The sequence below is a fragment of the Furipterus horrens genome, unplaced genomic scaffold (assembly GCF_987537825.1).
Source record: "Furipterus horrens unplaced genomic scaffold, mFurHor1.1.pri manual_scaffold_2, whole genome shotgun sequence".
NCBI lineage: Eukaryota > Metazoa > Chordata > Mammalia > Chiroptera > Furipteridae > Furipterus > Furipterus horrens.
This window is the reverse complement of record NW_028327172.1, coordinates 218,236,241-218,260,482: the sequence shown is the minus strand read 5'-3', so window position 1 is coordinate 218,260,482 and position 24,242 is coordinate 218,236,241. Positions and strand designations below refer to the sequence as shown.

Below are 24,242 nucleotides of genomic sequence, written 5' to 3'. Positions count from 1 at the left end.
GCCGTGACGACAGCAGGGCAGGTGCCTGTCAGGTCCTAGCCCTGGCGGGTCCGCCCGTTCGCCGTTTGCTGAGAGGCTGTTCCTTGCAGCCGCTGGGCGGCTCTGCCGGGGGTCCGGGAGCCGGGTCCCCGCCCGGCGGGAGGGCGCGATGAGGCTGGGCTCCGGGACCTTCGCTGCCGGCTGCGTAGTGATCGAGGTGCTCGGGGTCGCGCTCTTCCTTCGGGGATTCTTCCCGGCTCCTGTGCGTTCCTCTTCCGGGACCGAGCACCAGGCGGAGATGCCCGCACCGGAGCCCTTGGCAGGTACGGACCCCTTCCCGGCGTGCCGCCCCCTGGGCCCCTGCTCTCGGGCTTCTCCTCCATCCTGGTCCGCACCCCAGGACACTCTTCTTACGGCTCCCGCCTCTTTTTCTGTCTCAGTCCTGCAACTTGGTGGCAGCCGCCACCGTTAGCCCCACTTCAGCCCTCCTCGCCGGTCACTGAAAAGCAGGCTCCACTCGGCCGGGCCCGCGTGTCTCTGCAGCTCTCCTGCCGGGACGCTCGCACCCCTGTCCCGAGCCAGGTTTGAGCCACCCCGTTCCCGGCTCCTCTTTTTGTTCCATGAGTCACAACAAATAAAGATTCCTGCGGATCTCTCGCTTTGTTTTTTTTACATTCCTCCAAGACCCCCTTTTAGCCAGTAGGGACGACCGCCCTGCATGGAGGAGGGAGCACTCCTGTTTTGGGCCAGGTCCGCTCAGTAGGAGCCCCTGACCATGTAAACGGTTGCGAATGCTTGCTCTTCGGCTCAGTGAGCACGTGTTTCTAGGTCAAGCTCCCTAGGTTTCCCATGCCAGGGCCCTCAGGAAGAGGCTCCCCTGTCCCAGTGTGCCGAGGGCAATTCATTACTTAATTCTGGGGCTCCCTGCTTACTCGGAGTGCCCCCTGCCCCGCACTGCGGGCTTTTTCTTTGGGTTGGTATGTACAGATATGACAGGATATGGACCAGAGACATAGGAAGAGACTAGATTATAGGTGACTGAATACTGAATCAATTTTAAAATTCAGTTTCCTTTTTTCTTTCAAACACTTTCAGGGGCTACTTCCAATTGGACCAAGCTCCCCCCACCTCTCTTCGGTAAAGTTGTTATTATGCTGATAGATGGCTTGAGAGACGATTTTGTGTTTGGATCAAAGGGGGTGAAATTCATGCCCTACACAACTTATCTCGTGGAAAAAGGACCATCTCACAGTTTTGTGGCTGAAGCAAAGCCACCTACAGTTACTATGCCTCGAATCAAGGTATACGGTTTGACTTAATGTCTTGTGAATCATGGTTTGGCTCTTTAAGAGGTTAGCAGGGCTCTCTGTAGTCTTACTGGTCCACATTTTAACCCGATTTGGTGCCATGGACCTGGCTGCGGCAGGAGAGCGCTGAAGAAGCCTGACAGGCGAGCTGGAACTGAGGCCCGTGACGGGTGCCCCTTCAAGCCGCCAGAGCTCATGCTTCCTGGGAAGCGTGAAGGATTTGGCGTCAGGGCGTGCAGGCAGCCTGGCCTCAGGGGCTGTCCTCCGTGCTCACCTGCTCTTTTCTTTCATTGTCATTCGCTCAGTTACAGCCCTGGAGAACCTTTCGGGTGATCTAGTCCAATCTCCCCACTTTACAGGTGAGGAAGGAAACTCAGATCCGTCCAGCACGGAAGCGTGCGCAGTGACCAACCCAGTGTGCGTGGGCCTGAGGCCCGCCTCATCCCCCTAGACAGCACTTCAACCTTCAGGTCTCAGCTCAAATGGCACTGTCATTGGAAGCTTATTAAAATAAATATCCATTAAAATGGCGTTGGTTAAATACAATAAAATTCAAACATGAGCATAAATATATTATAGATTCATGTATTAAGATTATATAATAGCTGATCTGTTATTAATTAGGAAGCAAAAGCAAGTTGTAAATTATTTACATAGTTTATTATCATTTTGGTGAAAAAATTGTACCTTTGTGTATTTGTGATTGTACACATACAGAAAGAATTATGAAAAGGTCCTCACCAAAAGTAACTGGTTGTCTTTAGGAATTAGAATTTGGGGGTAAGAGAGAAGCGCACCTCCTAAGAAATAACTATTGAGAGGGAATTTTTGTAGGTGTGAGGAGTCAGGCCCTCCCCTTCTCCCAGAAACTGTGGTGCCACATTGGTGGGGGCGGGGCACAAGCATTCCAGGCCAGTTTGTTGTGACAATTCCTGCGTGTTCTCACTGTCCTCGACCGCGGTCCCCCCGGGGCGTGTGAGGAGCTGCTCTTTTACTTGGGAGCAGACATTAGCACCTCTGGCTTTTCAGTCAGGAAGTGGAGTTTACGTATTTGAAGCTGACAATGGGTAAGAACGTACATGTTCGAATTCTCAGCCCGTACCCCACGTTGCCAGTTGCTTCGATTCTTCGAATCCATAGCTGCTCCTCTGGCCACCACAGCCCCTCCTGTAGCCCCTCCTTGGCTGAAATGTGGTCAGGTGTTCACGATGAAGCTTTCTGGTTTGGCCCAGCATCTGTGTGTAGCTTCCCCTGGTCCTAACACTGACCCAGCCTCCAGGGCTGGGGGACCCAGTTCTGTACCTGCATCTTTTGCCCATACAGGGGTCTCCGGCACCCCTTATCCTGATGCGCTTTGTTTGGGTCCCAGAGTCTTATCGGGAGTGTCTTCTGCAGGCGCTGGTGACGGGGAGCCTCCCTGGCTTCATCGATGTCATCAGGAACCTCAACTCGCCCGCACTGCTGGAAGACAATGTGGTCACGCAGGCCCGGGCCGCTGGGAGGAGACTCATCTTCTATGGGGATGAGACGTGGGTGAAATTGTTCCCAAGGCATTTTGTGGAATATGACGGAACCAGCTCGTTTTTTGTGTCGGATTACACAGAGGTCAGTTTTAAATAAGAAGCATAGGCTACTCTAGATAGAGGGAGCGTTGTTTGCAGCGGCTTCTGTTGCTGTGTTGGGAGCAGTGTGGAGACTTTGCCAGCATGGTTCGTGCACAATCAGTCACAACCCGGGGACAGAAACCCCGATGGCAGTGAGCACGGTCCTCGGGAGCCCACAGCCTAGACCTGCTGAGCGCCCGTTGGCGCGGATCAAGAATCAGAGGGCTTCCCAGCCAGGAGACGTTTGAGCTGAGTCTTGCAGGTGAGTGGGGACTTCTGAGGAGGATGGAGCGGGTGGCAGTATTTGTCCAAGGCAGAGCCTGAGGACTGCCCAGGGCTGCCTGGGACCCCTGAGGCTGCTGGTTCTGCAAGTGGGGCTGCATATGGCGTGGGGAGGGCAGAGGGTGGGCTTGGTCCTGAAGGCCTCGGCCCCATGCTGGGCGTGCTCACAGCCCAGTGCAGAGGGAGACCACAGGGCAGCGGCACCCGCGTATCTGAACTTGGCGTCAGAGTAGACAATCTTGCACATTCAGCTGTCTGTCTCTGGGCCTGGCGAGGCACCTGCAGTCCTGCTTACGCCGGTGCCCTTGGCTGCAGTCACTTGCGCAGACACCGTGGTGCTGGCCAGCGTGACTGGGTCTCCCCATTCTGTGTACAATCGCGCAGACACCTTCCCTTTGTTGTACACGTTTTCGTGGGAGGGAGGTGGCCAGCTGAGGGGCATCCGGGCTGACAGCTCTGCTGGGGCAAGTCGATGGGCCATCACTGCACCGCGTCTTCCCCAGAACAGCTTTCTGGCCAGATGCTTGGACAGGCCCTTGGCTGCACCCCGTGGTTGCCTGGAGTCTGGACATTGTCCCATCTTCACTCACTGCCCTTCGCCCTCAGTCACCTCGTAGTGACCTCGCATCTGTTTCACGTGGTTGTTGCTCCATTAGGCCTCAGCAGTGGTCCCACGGAGCTGTCTTCTCAGAACCAACCTTGCTCATTTAAATTATCTGTATAATATATTGCCTATAATCTAGAGACGTAAAAGCAATATTAATCTAATGCTAATGTTTAATTTTTATGGAAGTTTTTTTTTTCTAGTCTTTCCAAACTCCCATGAGTCCTGTTACCTACAACACACCCTGTATGCTGTAACGACCTGTCGTTTTTCCTTGGGGAGTGAAGATGGAGGGAAACTGTGGGGCTCTTCATTTGGGCTTTTCCCCCTTTCCAGGTGGATGATAACGTTACAAGGCATTTGGATAAAGTACTGAAAAGAGGGGACTGGGACGTGTTGATCCTTCACTACTTGGGGCTGGACCATATCGGCCATGTTTCCGGGCCCCACAGCCCACTGATCGGGCGCAAGCTCAGCGAGATGGACAGCATCCTGATGAGGATCCACACCTCACTGCTGTCCCAGGTGAGCTGCACCGTGGCGCGTCGTGGTCCTAGGACATCCTGGTACCCACGTTCCCTAGGAGAACTGAGGCTGGACTGTGACCAGGGATGGCGGCATGTGCCGCTGCTATGGGCTCCGCAGCCCGGGCTCTATCTCCGCCATCGCCATTTATCTAGCTTGCGGTTCCTGAGCACCTCCTGTATGCCTGCCTGCCCGGTATTTGTGGAACTTATGGTCTACCTGTTGGGGGAGGGGGGGGGGTTGCAAGCCAGAGGCCCAGGGAACTAGTAAAAAGGTGTTCTTGAAGGTGCCACAGGAGACCTGGGGCAGGGAGAGGGGACAGCCCCTGAGAGCCTGTGATTTTCAACGGCACCGTCAGAGCAAGACACGTGAGATGTGAGCAGAGGCTGGAAGGGGGGGGAAGGCGGACATGCCCTCCCAGGCAAGAGCAAGGGCAGGGCGGAGCTAGCACATCCTGGGCAGCAGAGACTATTGGCTGGAGCCGCTGAGGCAGGGAAGCGGCTGTGCTGGACCGATGAGGCCATGGAGGCAGGCAGAGTGACGGCCCTGCGCTCTCAGCTCAGGGGTGGCAAAGAGATCTGAACCCAAATCCTGTGCCCTGAGTCTCCTGTGCTGTGTGACTTCCATGTGACTCTGTTCGTGTTACGTATAGGACATTAGTTGACCTTGACCCTTTGATCTGACTATAAGCTCTGAGGTAAAAAGGAAAAATGACTCATTTAGAAAGACTTCATAAAGCTAAAATCTGAAGCTGACTCCTTAACAAGATGACATGTTCTCAGTGTGAATGCAGCTGAAGTGTTTTCCTGTGCCTTCCAGGAGGGAAAGGCCCCTGCCCCAAGCTTGCTGATTCTCTGTGGCGACCACGGCATGTCTGAGCAAGGGGGCCACGGGGCCTCTTCTGCGGAGGAAGTGAACACCGCTCTGCTGTGGGTCAGCTCTGCGTTTGAAAGGAAACCTGGTGAGAATCGGGAGTGTTTATCATGTTGGAACTACATTTTATCTTGTTTTCTATAATCAGATTTTAATTTTAGAAACTATTTTTGGAAGCTAAGTTTCAAATATCCTGAGTAATGAGAGAATGAAAATTAATGAGGCAGGGGCCAGTCAGGATTGGAAGTTGAGATTTCTTGCCCTGATTCTTTTTTTTTTTAAGTATATTTTATTGATTATGCTGTTACAGTTGTCCCAATTTTTCTCCCTTTGCCCCCCTCCACCTGGTACCCACCTTCCCCACAGCCATCTCCCGCTTAGTTCATGTCCATGGGTCATGCATGTAAGTTCTTTGGCTTCTCCATTTCCTATACTATTCTTAACAGCCCCGTTAATTTGTTCCTACCAATTACGCTTCTTAGTCCCTGCACCATTTCCCCATTTCTCCCCTCCCCCCTCCCAGATGATAACCCTCCAGATGATCCCCAGACCTACGATTCTGTTCTTGTTCTGGTTGTTTGCTTTGTTTGTTTTTGTTTCTTAGATTCAGTTGTCTAAAGTTGTGAGTTTGTCATTTTTTGAAGATTTATTTATTTTTAGAGAGAGAGGAATTGAGGGAGAAAGAGAGGGAGAAACGTTATCAGTTGCACGCCTCCTAACCAGGGACCTGGCCCACAGCCCAGGCCTGTGCCCTGACTGGGAATCGAACCAGGGACCCTTCAGTTTGCAGGGCAGTTTGTTGTCATTTTACTGTTTATAGTTTTGATCTTCTTCTTCTTAAATGTGTCCCTTTAATATTTCATCTAATAAGGGCTTGGTGATGATGGACTCCTTTAGCTTTACCTTGTCTGGGAAGTACTTCATCTGCCCTTCCTTCTAAATGATAGCTTTGCTGGACAGAGTCATCTTGGCTGTAAGTCCTTGCTTTCCACCACCTTGAATATTTGCCAGTCCCTTCTTGCCTGCAGAGCTTCTTTTGAGAAATCCGATAGAAGTCTTATAAGCACTCATTTGTAGGCAACTCTCTGCTTTTCTCTTGCTGCTTTTAAGATTCTCTCTTTATCTTGAACCTTTGGCATTTTAATGATGATGTGTCTTTGGGTGTAGCTTATTTGAGACTCTGTGTTTCCTGGACTTGTATGTCTTATTTCCTTCACCAAATTTGGGGAGTTTACCTTCATTATTTTTTCACATAAGCTTTCGCTTCCTTGCTCTTCCTCTTCTCCTTCTGGCACCCCTATGATATGGAGATGTCCCAGAGTTGTCTTATTCTCTCGTTTTTTTTATTCTCTTTTTTTCATTCTGTCTGGCTGAAAGTTTATTTCTTATGTTCCAAATTGTTGATTTGATCCCCGGCTTCCTTCCCTTCACTGTTGGTTCCCTGTGGGTTTTTCTTCATTTCACTTAGTGTGGCCTTCACTTCTTCCCTATGCGTTTGCCGTACTCAGTGAGTTCTCTGAGCATCATGATCACCAGTGTTTGAACTCTGCATCTGATAGGTTGCTTATCTTCATTTCATTTAGTTTTTTTTCTGGAGTTTTGAACTGTTCTTTCATTTGTGCCACGTTTCTTTGTCTCGTTTTGGCAGCCTCCCTGTGTTTGTTTCTGTGTATGAGGTAGAGCTGCTCTGACTCCCTGTCTTGGTCATGTGGCCTGATGTAGTGGGTGTCCTTAGGGCCCAGTGGCACAGCCACCCCTATCGCCCAAGCTGGGTGCTCATGTGGGCTGAGTACACCCTCCTCTTGTAGTTGAGCTTTGATTGCTGTTGGCAGGTCAATGGGAGGGATTTACCCAGGCCAGTCGGCTGCAAGGACTGGCTGTGACCACTGACCACCGACTTCTGCCCTCCGTGGAGGATCAGCTGTGCAGGGGCAGAGTGCTGGCGCTCCGACATGGTCTGTAGCCGTCCACTGGGTGTGCTGGCCCTGGGGTTTCCCAGGAGGTGCAGGCCAAGGAGAAACCCCACCCGTGTTTTGCCCAGGACCACCCGGCCTGAGCTGTAAACCCATCTGAGAAGGCTGCTGCTTGTGCTGGGCTTGGAGATTCGCAGGTGAAGCCAAGCTGTGAATCTAGGCTGGCTGCTGCCGGTGCGGGGCCTGGGGCTCAGAGGCCAGCTGTTGCCTGTTTGAGAGGATTTAGGACGTTGTGCAGCCTGAGCCAAGACCAGCCATTCATATGGACAAGCAGCCTGGGTGGGCCCGTGAGTTGGGTGGGGCAGAATCTCCGGGGATCTCCAAGGCGGGTCAGACAGTGTGAGCCAGACTGATGGAGTCTCAGAGACGGCACCAGTTTGTGGACTCTGTGGGGGGAGGGACAATGGCCTCTGCTCGCCTTGATGCCAGACCCTTCAGTTCCCCCGCTGTGTACCGCTGGGGCCTTTCAAGCAGCTACCCCAGTGCTGGAGCTCAGAGGGAGGGAGTCTGAGCAGGTGAGTTCGTATGCGGGCTCTTTAAGGGGAACTGCTTGGGGCTCCAGCAGTTTCTTCCACCGACTCAGTCCCCGCTGGTTTTTCAGCCAGAACTTGTGGGGACGTATCTTCCTGGCACTGGAACGCTTGGCTGGGGTCCTGGTGTGGGGCTGGGACTCCTTACTCCCGAGAGATCCCTCCTGAATCTTTACCCACCATACGTAGGTGTGGGACCAGCCTATTCCACGTCTGTGCCCCTCCTACCAGCCTGGATGGATGCGGTTTCTTTAATTCCTTAGTTGTCAGACTTCTGTTCAACTCAATTTCAGCCGGTTCTGAGTGACGGTTGTTCTATATTTTAGTTGTAAATTTGATGTGGCTGTGTGAAGAGGTGAGCCAGGTCTGCCTACGCTGCCATCTTTGGGAGTTCTCTCTTGTCCTGATTTTTTTTTTTTTTTTTTTTTAAGATTTTATTTATTTATTTTCAGAGAGAGGAGAAGGGAGGGAGGAAAGAGGGAGAGAAACATCGATGTACAAGAGAAGCATCAGTCAGTTGCCTCTCGTGGGAACCTGGCCCACAACCCAGGCCTGTGCCCTGACTAGGAATCGAACTGGCAACCTTTCAGTTTTGCAGGCTGGTGCTCAGTCCACTGAGCCACACCAGGCAGGGCTCTTGCCCTGATTCTTAAACTACAGATGTCCTTTGTAAGAGTTTTGTTGTATGAATATCACTGCCTGGAAATCTGGAACTGGTAGCTTAGGGACATCTGAGCCACATGTGTGAGCCGAAATGAATGTAGACATTTAAACTTTGTAAAAAGCGTCCCTTGTTGGGAACTAGATATTGAATAGCCATGTCAACAAGAGGTACAGGGCCAGCCCCGCAGGATTCACCGAGGACCCGGCTCTGCAGCCCCGCTCACGTGGCCCCCTGGCCCACCCCGCCCGCCTCATGCCCCTGGCCCTGCGCTCATGCTCGCCCCGCGCAGGAGGCTGCCCTCACCGCCTCACTTCGCTTGCTCTCTGGCAGCGCCACCCTCTCCATAGACTCCGTGGCTTCCTCTCTCGGACCCTCAGTCTCACCCAGCACTGTGGGGGCCTGCCTTCCAGTGAGTGGGCTCTGTGCCCCCAGAGCGGCGGCCCCCCAACCCCGCTGGTGCGCACTCAGACCGCAGCGGGCTCGGTGTGGCCGCTGCACACAGTGAGAGCCCCGCATCCGAAACCGCGTTCTCCCAGCTGTTCGTTTGTGCGCAGGGTTACTGAGCTCCTGGGGTGGACAGGCACTGCGGCGCCTTCCCCTTGGGGGGTTCTTTCCTGTTAGAAGGTTAGGGCCATTGTTGGACCGAAGTGTGCGTTACACAATCGCCTCCGCCCCAGGGGCCTGACTGTGCGCCCACAGCTGGGAAGGACCGGGTGGCTGCGTGGTGCCAGACCTCAGTGCCAGCAGTGGGCTCTGGTGGTGGGCTTCATTGGTTTGCTTTAGGGACGGTCGTGTGGTGGCATTTCCTCGTGCTCACCGCACGGCCCGGATTGCGCTCCCTCCGTTCGTCCAGAGTGGGGCAGCCGTCGTGAGCATCAGTTTAGGACATTTCGTGACCTCGCTGGTGCTCACCCGCCACTTCCTGCCAACCCGGGGATCCCCCACCCGCACCCGCCGCCTCTCTGTCTCCTTTAGATTTAACTCTTCTGGGGCTTCAGGTGCCAGGAGCCCAGGAACGCGTGCTCTTGTGGCGGCGGACACTGATTTCAGGGCCGTGGCCAGCGCAGCGTGTGCCCAGCTCCACGCTGCCTGCTGCTAAGCGACGTTCGTCTCTGCCTGTTCGTCAGGACAGGTGTGTGTCTCCACGCACTGACTTTACATGAGCGTTTGTGAACACGTCTCTGTGTCGACGTATTTTCATCCGGAGTCGGTTCTTCTCCAGCGCAGCTGGGGCCGCTTCCCTGCTCTGTGGTGCGGCTGCTGAGGTGTTTCTCTCTGGAGGGAGTGGGCCCCAGAGTCACCGCCGTGGTCCCACAGACAGGGGTCCTTGGACGGCAAGGGTCAGCACGGCCACGGCGCCCTGAGTTTCAGTGCCCCTCGCAGTCGGGGGTCTCAGAACCACAGCCGCACCAGCACCCCGTGTCAGTTCCCAAAGGGGGGCTTTTGTTCTGTTTCAGATCAAGCACTTAACGTGAGAGACACTGCAAGGAAGATTAATAGTGCTGGGGAGACCTTCTCTCTAGGTGTGACCCAGGAGCTATCGGTAGAGGGCTGGTCCAGAAAAGATAATAAGTCTGACCCAGTTAAAAAGGAGAATTCCATACAACTGATTATTACCACAGTCAAAGCTGGTCGTCGGCACACTCACACCAGTGTCTAAGAGACTCCCATCAGGCACCGCCTGTCCGGGCGGACTCTCCCGGTGGCCCCTCAGACCCCCCGCCGACCCCCGTTGCAGCTCCTGGGGGGTGGGAGCTGTGCTGTCTTCTCGGATAGGACACTGGCTGTGTTGAGTTTCCTTCCCAAAACCTCTCACTGGATGATGCAGAGCTGGGACTTGGGCCCAGGGTCCTGAGTCACACCCACCACCCACCTCTTCGCAGGAGTTCGTGGGTGGGAGCAACTGGCTGCTGCTGGAGCTGGAAGTGCTTCTGGCACTCAGGCCGGCAGCAGGCAGAGCCGGTTCTGGGACGCGTTCTCCCCATAGCACCCCCACTGCTGCTCAGGAGCCTCTGGGAGGGAAGCCTGCAGTGGCTCCATGGGGCTGTGTGGACCCTCTGGCTCCCCAGGCCAGGCCTCCAGAGGCCCACCCTCGCCCTTTTGCAGGGGTTTGACTGCTGACTTTGCTGAAGAGACCGTCCGTCCATGAGCTGACCATCTGTGGCACCGCCCACCCCCTCAGGGCCACGCTACACTGTGGTTCTCATTAGGCATTGAGTGTGTGTGCCAGAGGCTGCCCGCACCACGCGCTGCTCTGGGGAAGGCAGCGTGCCCGCCGAGTGGGCGTTCAGGCAGCCCACGGACATCCCAGACAGTGGGTTACTTTCCACGTGAAGCTACAGGGGAGGACTGAAGAGACAGGCACTCTGACAGGCGTCCGTGGTGGAAGGTCAGACTCAGAACGACAGCCGGCATTTCCTAGCACCTGCCACTCACACGGTCTCTCCCCAGGTGACGTCAGACAGCCGCAGCGCGTCCAGCAGACCGACGTGGCCTCCACGCTGGCCGTGGGGCTTGGTCTGCCGATCCCGAAACACAGCGTGGGCCACCTGCTGTTCCCCATCGTGGCAGGAAAAGCGATGCGGGAACAGCTGAGGTTTTTACACCTGAACATGGTGCAGCTCAGCAAACTGCTGCAGGAGAACATGCCCTCCTACAGCAGAGGTGAGTCAGCTGCCCCTGCTGACATCTTTGAGGCTGTGTTTCTCTGCGCTGGGGGCTGTCCTGTTTTCATTTGGCATCACCGTCTTTGACTGTTTGGGCAGGTTGTCCCTGTTTTCTCAGCACCCCGACCGCCACCGCCAGCAACATGCCCATGTACGTGCGTGTCTGTTCTGATCTGTGTAACCTTTCCTCTTCTCGCCAGAGCCCGGATTTGAACAGTTCCGAACGTCAGAAAGGCTGCACGCTAACTGGGTCAGACTGTACCTGGAGGACAGTCCCTCCGAAATCCTTCTCAGCCTGGGGAGCAAGGTTCGCCGGCAGTACTTGGACGCCCTGAGGTCGCTGAGCCGGTCCCTGAGCAAACAAGGGGCCCACTACGATGTCTACTCGATGGTCGTGGGGACTGTCGTGGTTCTGGAGGTGCGTGCTCATGTGGAGTTGTGGCTTGGCCATGGCACTGACGTGATGGCCTAGCCAGGACCCCACTGTTCACAGTATATGTGACATTGGTGTTTCTAAAAATGGAAGGACAGGGGTTTTCCTCTTTGTTCATGTGTGTCCTTGAGCGTGCACTCCTGTCAGGTTATGTGGCCACGCCCCACGCTGCGGCAGGTGTCTATCCTCGCAAGCCCGGCGGTCGTGGACACACCTGCTTTCCTGCCCCAGGTCCTCACCCTGCTACTGCTCAGCGTCCCCCAGGCGCTGAGCCCCGCGGCCGAGCTGGATGTGCCTCTGTCGTCGCCTGTGTTCTCTCTGCTCTTCTACGTGACGCTCCTGCTGCTCTGGGCCGTGCATGTCATCGTGTGCACCTCCACCGAGAGCTCCTGCTACTTCTGCAGCCTTGCGTGGCCGGCCGCAGGGGCGGCGATGGCCCTCGTCTCTGCCCTGCTCTGCGCAGTCGTGTCTGCTCTGACTAAGATGCTCGTGGCTGGAGAGCTCCCCAGGAGGGTAAGGCCGGGCCCCACAGATATGACACCGTATTTCCGAGTAGGCCGCTTCTTGTTGTTTCTGTCGATCTGGCGTTGCCGGCAGCACTGGCTGGCGAGAGGAGGAGCTGTGAGGGCAGCCGGTCCCGAGCTCTGCGCGCCAGCTCACAGGCCCCACCTGTGGGTGGGAAAGACAGGGTCCCTGTGCCTGTGACTGTCACACAGGGGGCTGTGCAGAGCCGCTGGTCACAGGCAGGCAGGCAGCTGGATGACAGGGAAGCCCATGAATCAGACCTTCTCTCGCTGGGGCTGCGGCACGGGAAGGTGGCCAGAGGCTCAGACCCGGGGAGCCCTGCCCTCCCCTGGCCTGTCCTGCCTTGTGCAGTGCCACTGTCTCCCAGATGACCGTCCTCTCGGCGCTTAGAGCCTCCGGCCTCTTGCCCTTCACTGCGTAGCTGGTTGTGCTGGCAGGGTGGTGAGCAGGAGGTGGGCAGCTGGCTGGCCCCAGCGCCCGGAGCCCAGGGCTCCCAGCACAGGGCTGCCACCCTTCCCGGCGTGCTGGGTCTAAGGGACCCCGCAGCGCTCTAGACACAGGCTTTCCCTGGGTACGACCAGGCTCACGGTGTCCCCTAGTCAGGTGCATGTGGACGCAGCTCGAGGGGTTACCCAGTAACAGTACCGAGTGTTGTCTTGCCCTCGAAGTGCTTTCGGTCCGTGCACTGGAGGGCGGTGCTGTGATGCCAGCTCTGCCATTTCAGTGGACTTGTCCGTTTCAGCAGAAACTTCCTGGATTTCCAGAAAACTCGTGGGAACCCTGAGGTCTGGTTCTGTGGGACCTTTGCAGGGCAGGCACGCTCTGCACCCCGGGTGGTTCGGTCTGAACGCCACCACCTTGCTGTCACTTGGCATCGGACGGGCAGTCCAGGGTGAGGACAGCCTGTGTGCCCCTGGATGTGCCAAGGACAACAGGCTGTCCCAGCAAAGCAGGGGCAGGGGGCTGGGGGTCCTGAGGAGCGAGAGGTGAGTGCCCCGGTGTGTTGTGTTCTCTGATCAATAACCGAAGTCCATGCAGTGAGGGACGCGTAATGTGCAGAATTCCTGTTTGCAGAATCCAGCTCGTTCCGGCTCCAGGTGGTCCGAAGTGGACCTCCTCCTCCTGCTAGGGACGCTGGGCCACGCCTGGAGTCTGGGCTCCAGCAGCTTCGTGGAGGAGGAGCACCAGACCTGGTACTTCCTCGTCAGCACCCTGTGTCTGACCCTGGGCCATGAAATCTACAGAAACTGCTTTCTGGGGGACGACAGCGAGCCCCCATGTAGCTGGCAGGTAGATGGAACGCTTGCCGGGGTGGTCCCGGCTCGACAGGACAAGCGCCCTGGCTGTGACGTGTTGGAGCTCGAGCAGGGATGCAAGAGCCTCTCTTCGCTGGACGCGCTCCGAGGCCGTGAGAAGTGGATGGTGCTGGCGAGCCCGTGGCTGGTGCTCGGCTGCTGCCGGCTGCTGCGGCCCCTGAACCAGACGGGCGTGCAGTGGGCCCACCGGCCTGACCTGGGGCACTGGCTCGCCAGGTGAGCACGGGCCATGGCTGCTCAGCTTCCTTCTGCAAAAGGTGGGCCTGTTCTCATGTTCAGGGCACAAATGGTGTTTGAGGTTGTGAGAAATGGAGGAATACACCCTAACCCTGAGCTGGTGCCGGAAGGTGAGTTTCCGTGAGGCTGCCTAATGCATTTGGCTTTTTATTGACGGATCACTGTGATAGATGGTGTTTGAAAACCTGTGAGTTTTCAGTGATAATTGCGGTGAGGAGGTGGTTCTTCTCCTCACTGTCTCCTTCCCCACGTGGGGTGAGGGGAGAGGTTAGCCACGCTGACCTCCGGGTGCAGCCTCGCCAGGCGGCCAGAGCCCAAGCACGGGAGGCGTGGGGGCAGCACCTTGACCCACTTCTTATTTTCCCGGGAAACAGCAGCCACGTGGAAGAGTTGGCTGGTTCCCACCGCAGATGCAGTCACGTGGGTGCAAGGGCACCTGCCCCAGGCCCAGGGGTGCCACTGCCCAGTTTGGATGTCCCTCTGCACACCGGCCCTGGCTCCCCTTCTGTCCTCACAAGTTTGTCCTGCACTTGGGTTTCCTGCCAGTTTGTAGGGCAATGATGTGACCCCATTCCTCCTTCCTCACGGCTCCTCGAGAGGCAGCCAAGCTCACCTTTCAGCTGTGAGGGTGAGCAGCCCAGGACAGTGGCTGAAGTGTCTGGTTTAAACAGCAGCCACGCATGGACACCCATGGGACCGCCCTTCCGAGCGAGGACCAGGCTGCAGCGTGTCCCGAGCCTGCCAGCTGCCCTGGGGCCCATGCCCTGGCCCGGGCTACGTCTGTGCTCTGCCCTTTGCCATGCGCGTCTCATTCACGGGTGCACGGACCCGGGCAGAACAGCCCCTTGGCCACTACCGCCGCCACACGTCTGGGCACGTGAGCGGGCAGCACGAGGCCGGCCCTGCCCTGTGGCCCTGCCTCTGAGCCTCTCTGGAGCTGCCCACCCGAGAAGGGGGTCACACCGGGAGTGCAGGTCCCCGTGAACAGGGTGTGCCCTGAGGAACACCTGCGCTGGGGAAAGGGTGGCTGCCCCAGAAAAGGGCACAAGGCACAGCGTGTTCTGTACAACACGCCCTGGCCAGGGCTGCGGGAGGCGGGAACGTGGTGCATGAGGAGCAGGCATTCACGTTCACAGTCCTGCCTTTGTTACCTGGGGGAGCCTCAGTCTGAACTTAAATCACCAACGATTTTCTTTTTTGCTTTTCCGGAAAGCCAGCTGTTCTAGTCCAGTCCTTAGAAAGCCGGTCCGTGTAGACTCAGAGCATCAGTAGTTACACTTGTTAGTAACTTCTGGCATTTTCCGCTTCATTTCAGCTCTGACCACAGGGCTGAGCTCTCTGTGCTGGCCGCCCTGTGCCTCCTCGCGACCTTCACCCTGGCTCAGCGGAAGTGCTCCCTCCTGTCGAGAGCGGCCCTGGCGCTCGGCCTGCTGGGCGTCTACTGCTACCGGGCGGCCACTGGCCACCTGCTGTTGCCATGGCAAAGGGACAGCAGAGGCATTTCCAGGTACGTGGACCGGCAGACCCGAGGGTTCGTGTTTCGGTCTGTCTCCTGTTTCATGCACTGAGACGTGCCGCACTGCCTCGAGCCTGCTGGAGTCTGCGGTCTATGCGTGGGTTTCTCCAGCTGTGACTCGGGCCTGAGTGGGCGTGCCTCGGGGAGCGGCTCTGTGTGTCTCTGTTCTGGTTGGAGAAAGGCAGGTCACTTAGGAGGAAGGGGTTTGAGGTTTGTTTTTAAAACACGGCATTTTTTAGAAATAAGGAATGTAAAGGACTTGGTTTTGTTCAGTCAGGAAGCTACGAGGTGGTAACGCATGGGTGTTGCCTAGCAGGTGGTGAATACAGCACGAAACTAAACTGTCCACACCGTACAGCAAGCACTGGTCCAGGGGCAGCTTCTCTGTGCTGAATGGGGACGTGGGGCGGGCAGGGCAATGTCCGCAGGACCGTTCGTGAAACATGCAGAGGCTCGAGTGCGTCCAGCCTCTGCCCCAGGCGTCCTCTGCCCGGTTTATCTCTAGACAAGAAGCAAAGAGGGGCCGAGGCTGGGGCGCAGGCTGCTCCGCTCTCTGAGGCAGCGGCCGTGGCACAGCGTGGAGACAAGGCTGGGGCAGCGGTGCTGGGTGGACCCCTGTGTCAGGGACGGGGTTCTGGGCACCTGCAGCCTCTGCGTCGCCACATGGGCGGTGTGTCCTCGCAGGGCCTGCAGAGGTGTGGTGCAGCGGGTGGGGACAGCAGGGTGCTGGGTCTCCGTCCGAGACAGGAAGGCCACGTGGGGCAGCATGGTGGCTTCAGAGGCTGAGACCCTGGCCTCATGTCAAGCCTGGAAGTCCCGTTTCAGGGTGTCGGACTAAATCTCCAACTATGATACGTGAATAAATACCAGCTTTCCTCTCGTGTGGACGCACCTAATTTCAGCATTGCTTACTTCAAAATTTTGGATTGCTCCCCTCACCTTCCTCAGACACCTGGGCCTGTGCCCCCCGCGCCGAGTCTGTGCTGCTCGGTCCCCATTCCTACTGTAAAGCCCCCTGTCCCGCGCCCCTCAGCTCCGATTCCAGGCCCTTCCTGGTTCCACACCTGCCCGTTCAGAGCCGCCGCCAGTTGCTTTGCTCCTTTCAGACCCCACGAGCGGCTGCCCACCGGCACTCTGAAACCCACCTTTACATTTCACTCTGACTTGCTTCTCCACGCGGAAGCCCAGACTCAGCAGAGCGCGAGGCCAGGCTTAGAGCTGCTCTTCCTCTGGCTGCCATTCAGCCTGCCCTGGTGTCTCCAGACACAGAGCCCAGCCCCCTCTCCTGTAAACTCCTGCCTCCTCGGACCCTCGCCGCTCTCTCCTTTAACCTGTGGGTGTGCGGTTAGCTCCCGCCTGGGCTGTGGGTGTTCGGGCCTCGCTCCATGGCAGGGTGGGGCCTGGGGCAGCCTCACGTGAGCATCCAGTGGACAGCACTTGGCTCTTCGGTTAGACTCGTCACACTGGAAAGACAGTTCTTAAAAAATGCGTGAACATTCTTAAGAAAATCTGAGATGTGAAAATCCAGTGTTTCTAAACAGATACATTATTGTGATTATTTCATACAAGTTTTGCTTAGCGTTACTTTAACAGATCAGCTTCTCTAGTATATATATAACATATTTGGTTCATGAAATTTATTTAAATATGTTTTAGGAATATATGTTTCATAACTGGGATCCTTCGGCATAGGGTCACGAATTGTGTCCTTTACAGACAACTGTAAATGATGTGCTAAAGAATTTAATTCATGGGCCCCACTATGTGCCGGACACGTGCTGTGCATTCTCTGGTTTCCCTCACCGGACAGCTCGGTGAGGTGCAGGGGCCGCATCTCCTCATTTGTGAATAACGGGGCGGCGCCTCGCTTGTCCCAACCACAGAGCCAGGCTCTAGCAGAGCCTGGACTCACCGGCCCTTCTCTGGAGCGCACAGTGGGCCCACCAGTGTGTGCGCGTACACGCGTGCAGGCACCGCCTCATGTCTGCTCACTGTGAACGTGCAGCTGCCTCTTGGCAACCCTGCGGGAGGTCCTGGCGGAGCTGGACCCGCTCGAATGAGCGGTGACATGTACCCAGGGAGTGCTTGGGCGAGTCAAGGAAGACTTCCCACACGCCAGCTCCATCAGAGCGGGGAGCGCTGTGAGGACCAGCCGCCTGGCCTCTGGGCCAGGGCCCCGGGGCAGACCCCCCACTTCCACCAGGCACCCAGGCAGGCGGCGCTGTGGCTCGTGAGCTAAGGGATCACGTGGACTTTATGGGAAGATGTACATTTTAGTTAGCTTATGTGGTGCTGACAAATCTGATCTGTTTCCCTTCCCTTTAGGGGTATTATTGAGGCTCGTTTTGTGTATGTGTTCATCCTTGGCATGCTGTTCACGGGCACAAAAGACTTGCTGAAGTCTCAAGTCCTTGCTGCGCGCATCACATGCAAGTCCGCGGGCCTGGGGGACGTGCACGGGGGCCTCGTGCTCCTGGCTGCGCTGCTCCTCCGGCCGCACAACCTCCCCGTCCTGGTGTGCAGCCTCTTGGTCCAGACCGTGCTCGCCCAGTGCGTGTGGGCGCCCCTGAGGCACAGCACCGTGGAGGTCACCGCCATGCATTACTGGTTCGGCCAGGCCTTCTTCTACTTCCAAGTAAGTTTGTTATTATCGTGGGCAGAAGACCACCAGCTTTTTATGCCATTTATCTTTGAGTGTTTCTGAGAAAATTCTACCCTGAGCTAGGGAGTCACAGCAGTTGTTTGGTGAAAGAGCTGTCAGTGACGAATCGGCATGATGCTTCCGCCTCCAGTGCGTTCGTTGTGTCAGACGTGACGCAGCCAGTTCTTTCCAACACACAGCTCGGTGGGCCGGCCAGTGCTGCGGGACCATCTGCGTCCCCACGGCACCAGGGAGCACCGGAGGCCGGCTGTGCTGCTGCGCCTCCACTTGGCCCTCCATTCCCTGGGGCCCCGCGGTTGTCACATCTTCCCTCCCGTGTCAAAGGCTCATCGGAGGCGAGGCCAGGCCGCCTCCAGGCTACACCACCAGGTGCACCTGTGCTCTCGGAAGGACACGTGGACAGGGGGACAGAGGGTCCAGCCCCCGACCTCAGAGGGACCCAGTTCCATGCCAGCCTTCCTGCCAGCTAAGCGCTGCTCTCACCTGCTCACAGCCGAGGCTCCCACTGCTGGCTGGCAACTCTGCACAGCCGCCGCGTGTCTTGATCACTTCCCGTTTCTCCCGGTCCCCAGCGCTCCGGGCTTTTCTGTCTGCTCCCCGCTGCCCAGAGCGGTCAGGGTTGAAAGCCTGGGCAAGTGGCCTGCGAGGACCCGCCTCAGCCGCCACGCCTCGAGCCTGCCTCCCTCCGCCTCCCGCACTCCGGCTGCTGCTGCCGCGCAAGGCCTCGCACTTCTCTCTCCAGCCGGGTATGCGGCTCGTGGAGCAGCAGGTTCCTGGCTGGGGCCGCGCCTTGCGCCTCAGCAGCGGTGCCGACGCTTCTGGGCAGGGCGGCCGCTGGCAGGCGCCTGTGCCTTAGTTTCCTCAGGTGTGAAATGAGGACGAAACTAATAGCCCTCAGCACCTGCGGAGCCGCCTAGCCACTGAGGACGCGTGGTTGCCAGGGTACCTGGCCGGGACGTCCGGTCGCTTGGCCCCACACACAGCCTGACCTCTTCTGTGTCTCCAAGGGTGAAGCATCCAAATTTCAGGGGCCTCAGCTTTTTACCTTGCAGAAGAAATCTGGAAGTTCACGAGCGCTGAGGATGTGGGGAAACTCAGAGTCTGCCCAGGACTCCGGGAGCACCTGCTGGCATCGGAGAAGGCGAGGCACCGGCTGCGAGCGCAGCGCTGGGGGCACTGGGCAGGTCTGTGGGCTCCTTCCGGCCTGGCCACACCCATTGCCTTGGAACGGGGCACCTGCGTTGGGGCCCTTTAATGGGAGCCTTTGAGGGCCACTGAACGTTAAAGTTTCCAAACGGCTGAGGTTGGCCTCATCTCCCCTCTTCATCTGGGCCTCACACGGGCCTGCTCCCAGTGGCTGCTTCCCTCCGGAGGTCCATGAAGGACCCTCCCTCGCTCTCGGACACGAGGGCTCTGCAGGAAATGCTGTCACCGTGGAAAATCGCCGTGTCCACCCCCTTCCCCAGGCTCCCGGGCGCCATGCCAGACGGTCAGCGTGCATGACCAACACCGCACCCCTGCCCTGGGCACCTGGCCAGCCAGCCTCCGCTCAGTTATAGCCCACAGCGTGTCCTCGTGCCTGTGGACAAGGACGTGCAGTCCCTTGAGCCGAGACGCTGGTCAGCAGCCCGATCTGCTCTGAGGCCTCGGTCAGGAAGATGGCCAGAGTGAGGAGATGGGCCCTGTCTGCAGCTCTGCGGGCGCAGCCTCGCTCCTCCCCGCCGCGCTTCCCATTCCTCCTGGGGTCCGTCAGCAAGCGCAGTCCACATACCTGACGGCGTGTGGGCGTGACAGGCAGCCACCCCTCGGCCAGGCTTCCTGCCCTGTGCCTGCAGCAGACTCCCTGGCGGCACCTGCTGGCCCTGCAGAGGCCGCTGGGTCTCCACCTGCCTCTGTTTCCCACCTGCACACTGAGGACCACGCGGCCCCACGTCAGGACCGTTGAAGGTTAAAGGACTTCATGTGAGAAAGCTCCGGCAGGGCCCTGTCTGAGCTGCACCTGCAGTTTTACATCGACCCTTGCGGGCCCCCAGCTGCCTTGCCGGTGTCAGACCTGCTCGCACCCTCGTCACGTTCCCCCCCCCCTTACGACTGGGACTCTGTTCTCCCCCAGGAGCTCAGGGGTCTCCGTCTCCGGGGAGGGCTGCTAAGTGACTTCATACAATTGGGGGCGCTCAGGTGACCATGGGCTCAGTGGGCTGAAGGGGAAGCCAAACACGGAGGTGGCTGTTGCATGCTGGGCCTGAGGTCAGACGGTGAGGACGGGGTGCTGGGTGCTCAGACCGTGACCCTGTGGCCGCCTGGAAGGACACGCCGCCCAAGAGGGCACATGTGGCTGGTGACTGAGTTTGCAGGACTGCAGCACCCGGCAGAGTCCTGTCCTGGGCCTCTGCAGAAACAGCGCTTGGGGGGCCCTCGCTGGGCTGCTGGGACAAAGGCCTGTGTGGTCGAAGCTATAGGACCTGCATCTCTGAGGAGAGGCCCCGGCACTGGTAACGACTGAAAGTTGAGGGAGGCGCTGAATCTTAGGAGACCCGCCCTTGACCCGGGACCCCGCCCTCCATGCTGCCAGGTGGGGCAGCTGGCTCCTCCCTGGAGCTTATCGACCAGGGTCTCGGGTCTGACACTTGGCTGGACACCAAGCAGCCGAGCCCTCCAGGGGGCCAGCCTGCGGCCTGGCAACAGCGTCCACCCATCAAACAAGTCCTCAGTGGGGAGCGCTGCCCTCGGCTTCCAGCCGGTGCCCTCGGCCGCGTTTCCTCCCAGGTCACAGGCAGCCTTGGACGGGGTTCCGGGCGGGGTGGGCTCTGTGTTAAGGACACAGATACAGGAAATTTGGGGTCAGTCACAGTCCAGTAGACTTCCGTCTGTAGCTTCTTGAAGGTCAAAGCTTGCACTTGATCCTCTGCCTGGGGTAGGCGGCTGGTGGACGGAGTGTGTCCAGAGTCAGCCAGGACAAAGGGGTGTCGGATGGAAGGCCAGGGCTTCTGTGTGTCCACATCACGGTGACCGTGATGGGCTTCTTGCGGTCACCACGGGCCGTCCTGTGAGAGCAGCCATGTCATCGCTGTCCCCTGCCTTCCAGGGGAACTCCAACAACATCGCCACGGTGGACATCTCAGCAGGCTTCGTGGGTCTGGACACCTACGTGGAGGTCCCCGCCGTGTTCCTGACGGCGTTCGCAACGTATGCGGGGCCCGTGCTGTGGGCCAGCCACCTGGTGAACTTCCTGAGTTCAAAAACCAGCAGGTGAAGCCCCTCTTTGTCCCTCAGCATCTGATGCGGGACTGCCGTCCATCTTCCTGAAGTTGCTGGGGTCACGGAAGTGGTGACTCGGGTGTGGCTATGGGAGCCACCTGCTTGCTCTGGCCAGGAAGGGGTGCAGCCTCCAGGCTGGACACGAACACCCCCCCACCCCAGGCAATGGCCCATCTGTCCACGGGGCTCCTCCTAGGGTTCCCTTGTCATTGCTGATGCTCTAGCTCCCAGAGGGGAAGGGCTCCCTGGGGTCTCGCCCTGATGAGTCGGATCCCTAGTGGGACCCACTGTGCAGACACAGCACTCGCTGCAGGAGCTTGCGGTCTGGTGGGGCCGTGGCTGAGCCAGAGCCCAGGCCGGCCAGAGTCCCAGAGCAGGGCGTGCGGGCAGCAGGAGGCCCGCCAGGCCTAGGGGAGCGCATGGGGGACGGGCTGCACGCGGTTGTGCGTGGGAGTGGGAGGGAGCAGCGTGCAGTGAGGCCGAGGGCCTGCCCCTGAGTCTCACCGACTGTGCGTTGTTGGATACACCGGGTGTGAGGGGGCAGCCTGGCTCCGCTTTTCGCGCGTATCCGCCCAGGCTCCAGCGCCATCTCTGAGCAGACTGCTCCCGCTGCGCCTGTCACGGGGCAGCTGGCCACGGGGCTCCCCGTTCAGCTTCAGCCACGGTCTGTGAGCTTTCGGATGTGTTGCTGGATTTGGTTTGCTCATTCTGTTGATGATTTTTGGATCTGTGTTTGTCAGGGATACTGGCCTATAGTTTCCTTTTTTAGCAGTGCCCGTGTCTGGTCTTGGAACTCAGATAATGCTGGCCTCGCAAAGTGAGCTGGGGGCCTTCCCTCTTGAATATTTTTGAACAGTTTGAGAAGGATGGGTGTTAATTTTTCTTTGAGTGCTTAGTGATATTTACCTGTGAAGCCATGTGGTCCAGAACTTTTGTTCGTTGGGAGTTTTTTGATGACTGCTTCAATTTCATTAGTAGGTATCAGTTCAGATTTTCTTTCTTCTTGACTGTCTTGGAAGAGTGTATGTTTCTAGGAATTCATTTCTTCCAGATCGTTCCATTTGTTGGCATACAGTTCTTAGTTTTGTGTGATTTCATTGTTTATATTTTATAATATGTGTGATGGTAGAGTCATACATGCACATCATTCTTAAATAGGTACCTGTGCAAACTGGGGGGATCAGAGATTGTGGCGGCTCAGGAGGCGGGGGGGGGGGGGGGTTGCTGCCTGTGGCAGTCGCCTCTGGGGCACCTGGCCAGACCAACCAGACGTGTGTCTGCCTCGCGTGGCGCAGGACTGGCAGGGCCTCACTCACCTTCCCGTTCCGTCAGCAGCGGCTCAGCCCTGAGACACGCCTGCTTCTGCTACGCACTGATCTGCTCTCTTCCGGTGTCTGTGTACATCCTCCTGGTGACGTCGCTGCGCTACCACTTGTTCATATGGAGCGTGTTTTCTCCGAAACTTCTCTACGAGGGGGTGCACCTGCTCGTCTCAGCGGCTGTCTGTGTGTCCTTTGCCGCCTCGGACTGGAGCCACGCCAGGCCTTAGACGCTGGAGATGAGCTGCTTTCAAAGTCTGCCATTTACTTTATGGATTTGATTAGTAAAAATATGTTTAAATGCAAGATTATTCTTTTAAAAAAAAGGTGTGAATTCTACAATGTTAATGAACTCCTTCCATTTATTGGACTTCTGGGCCTGAATTCAGGTTCAGGAGTGAGTGGCTTAGTTTGCCCTGTTGACAATCAGTCCAGCAACTTCCGAACTTTTAATTTCCTCTGGATAGTTATGATGTGACCCAAATTTGTGGGTTTAAACTGGTGCATAACAAGGTCACAGGTTGTGTGTGTGATCGTCAGAGCCCCGCAGCCCCGTGGCAGGAGGCTCCTGTCCGGCCCTGATGGTCCTGGACCCATGAGGGCCCCGGGGCTCGCCTCTGTCCCCACGAGCAGCGTTTGAGATGAAAATCAAGACTTTTAAAAAGTTATTCATTTAAAAAGAAAGTCATAATCCTGTTGTGTGTTAACATAACGTATTTCTAAGAAAAGGACCTGCATTTTCCAAAACAAAAATACCGAGCGAGAGCAGTGGTGTTATTTCACTTTCTGCAGCTCTCCCCGATGTCCGGCTTCACCAGGGGTGGTTGGGCTCTGTGTTCAGGGGAAGGCCTTGCACAGACCTGTCTTTGGAAGAGGGAGGAGTATTTTAATTCCTTTTTCTGGTCATTGTGGATGTTCCTTTTTGATACTGCACTGAAACCCTATGAGAGTTTCTTAAAGGTTAGCTGGGGCGAAAAGCGATGCGTGGAAACCAGGTGAGACCCCGTCAGTCTGCTCCCCCGTTAGCACTGCCACAGCTGCACTCACCAGGTTTGTCACATCCTGTGGCTTTAAATGCCACCAGGGAGCTGGGGTGTGGGACAAGCAACTCTGCTGTTTCTGCAACTTGTGATTTTTAAACTACTCAAAAATAAAGTTATTTGAAAAGGAGAAGCTTGGTTGTGCTGTGTGATCTGAAGCCACAGCGGTGACCTGCGTGGCTGCACCAACTACCTTGAGCTGCCTGGACCCTGAAGGGACCCCTCCCAGGTGTGGCTCTGTCACATTATCATCGTGAGGATTTCAAGTGCGGACCCGGCTCATTATTCAAACCCAAAAGTCACCAGTAATGTCGCCCACAGCAACTCTTTTAAGTATTGGAAGCATCACAGCAGGTGCAAGTTTTCCAGAACTCTGGAACTTAGTGTGAAAACCGAGATCTCACGACTGGATTGACAGCACATGCTGAGTGCTCTTTGCTTGGACCAACCGGCTCTCTTGGTTTTTAAGGACGTGTCGGCCACCCACCCACACCCGAAAGCCAGGCTATCGTTCTGCCCAGTGGGAAGGGCATTCTCAGCGACGGGGCTTCCCCGGGGTGGCCCCCTTGTGTCCCCCGTCTCCAGGGCGTCGCTTTCCACAAACACCACAGGACGCAGCAGTTTGAGCCACATTGTTGTCTTTGCCTTTAAAATGACTGACTCAGGAAAGTAACGAAATCTAAAATGAATGAGCAAGGGGAGTAAAGGGGAAAAAATTGAAACTACTGTAACAATATAATCAATAAAATATACTTTAAAAATAAATAAAAATAAAATAAGACGAACGAGCAAACCGAGCTCAGCCCTGGAGGGGCTAGGGGGCCGTCTGCTGGTGCGTGGACACGGCCCGGACCTGCTGCGCTAGTCTCTGAACCTCTCCTCCCGCCATGTTGCCTCCCCAGGATGTGGCCCCTCTTTTTAAGAAATAA

The 24,242-nt window shown here is 56.9% G+C and overlaps 1 protein-coding gene across 2 annotated transcripts; it reads left to right on the top strand.

The window, feature by feature from the left end:
• On the top strand, positions 1 to 23,446 carry PIGG (phosphatidylinositol glycan anchor biosynthesis class G (EMM blood group)). Of its 2 annotated transcripts, none has more exons than XM_090267219.1 (13): positions 1 to 302; positions 1,075 to 1,280; positions 2,682 to 2,891; positions 4,113 to 4,301; positions 5,121 to 5,262; positions 10,793 to 11,005; positions 11,208 to 11,425; positions 11,672 to 11,953; positions 13,025 to 13,497; positions 14,834 to 15,025; positions 17,360 to 17,669; positions 20,782 to 20,945; positions 22,290 to 23,446. In XM_090267219.1, exons 1-13 carry the CDS (start codon positions 149 to 151, stop codon positions 22,501 to 22,503), a joined length of 2,967 nt encoding a protein of 988 aa, XP_090123345.1. In that variant the 5' UTR covers positions 1 to 148; the 3' UTR covers positions 22,504 to 23,446. The 2 variants fall into 2 exon arrangements, with proteins under 2 accessions (XP_090123345.1, XP_090123344.1); XM_090267218.1 differs by having other exon boundaries at positions 22,287 to 23,446.
• The last annotated feature ends 796 nt before the right edge of the window (positions 23,447 to 24,242 follow it).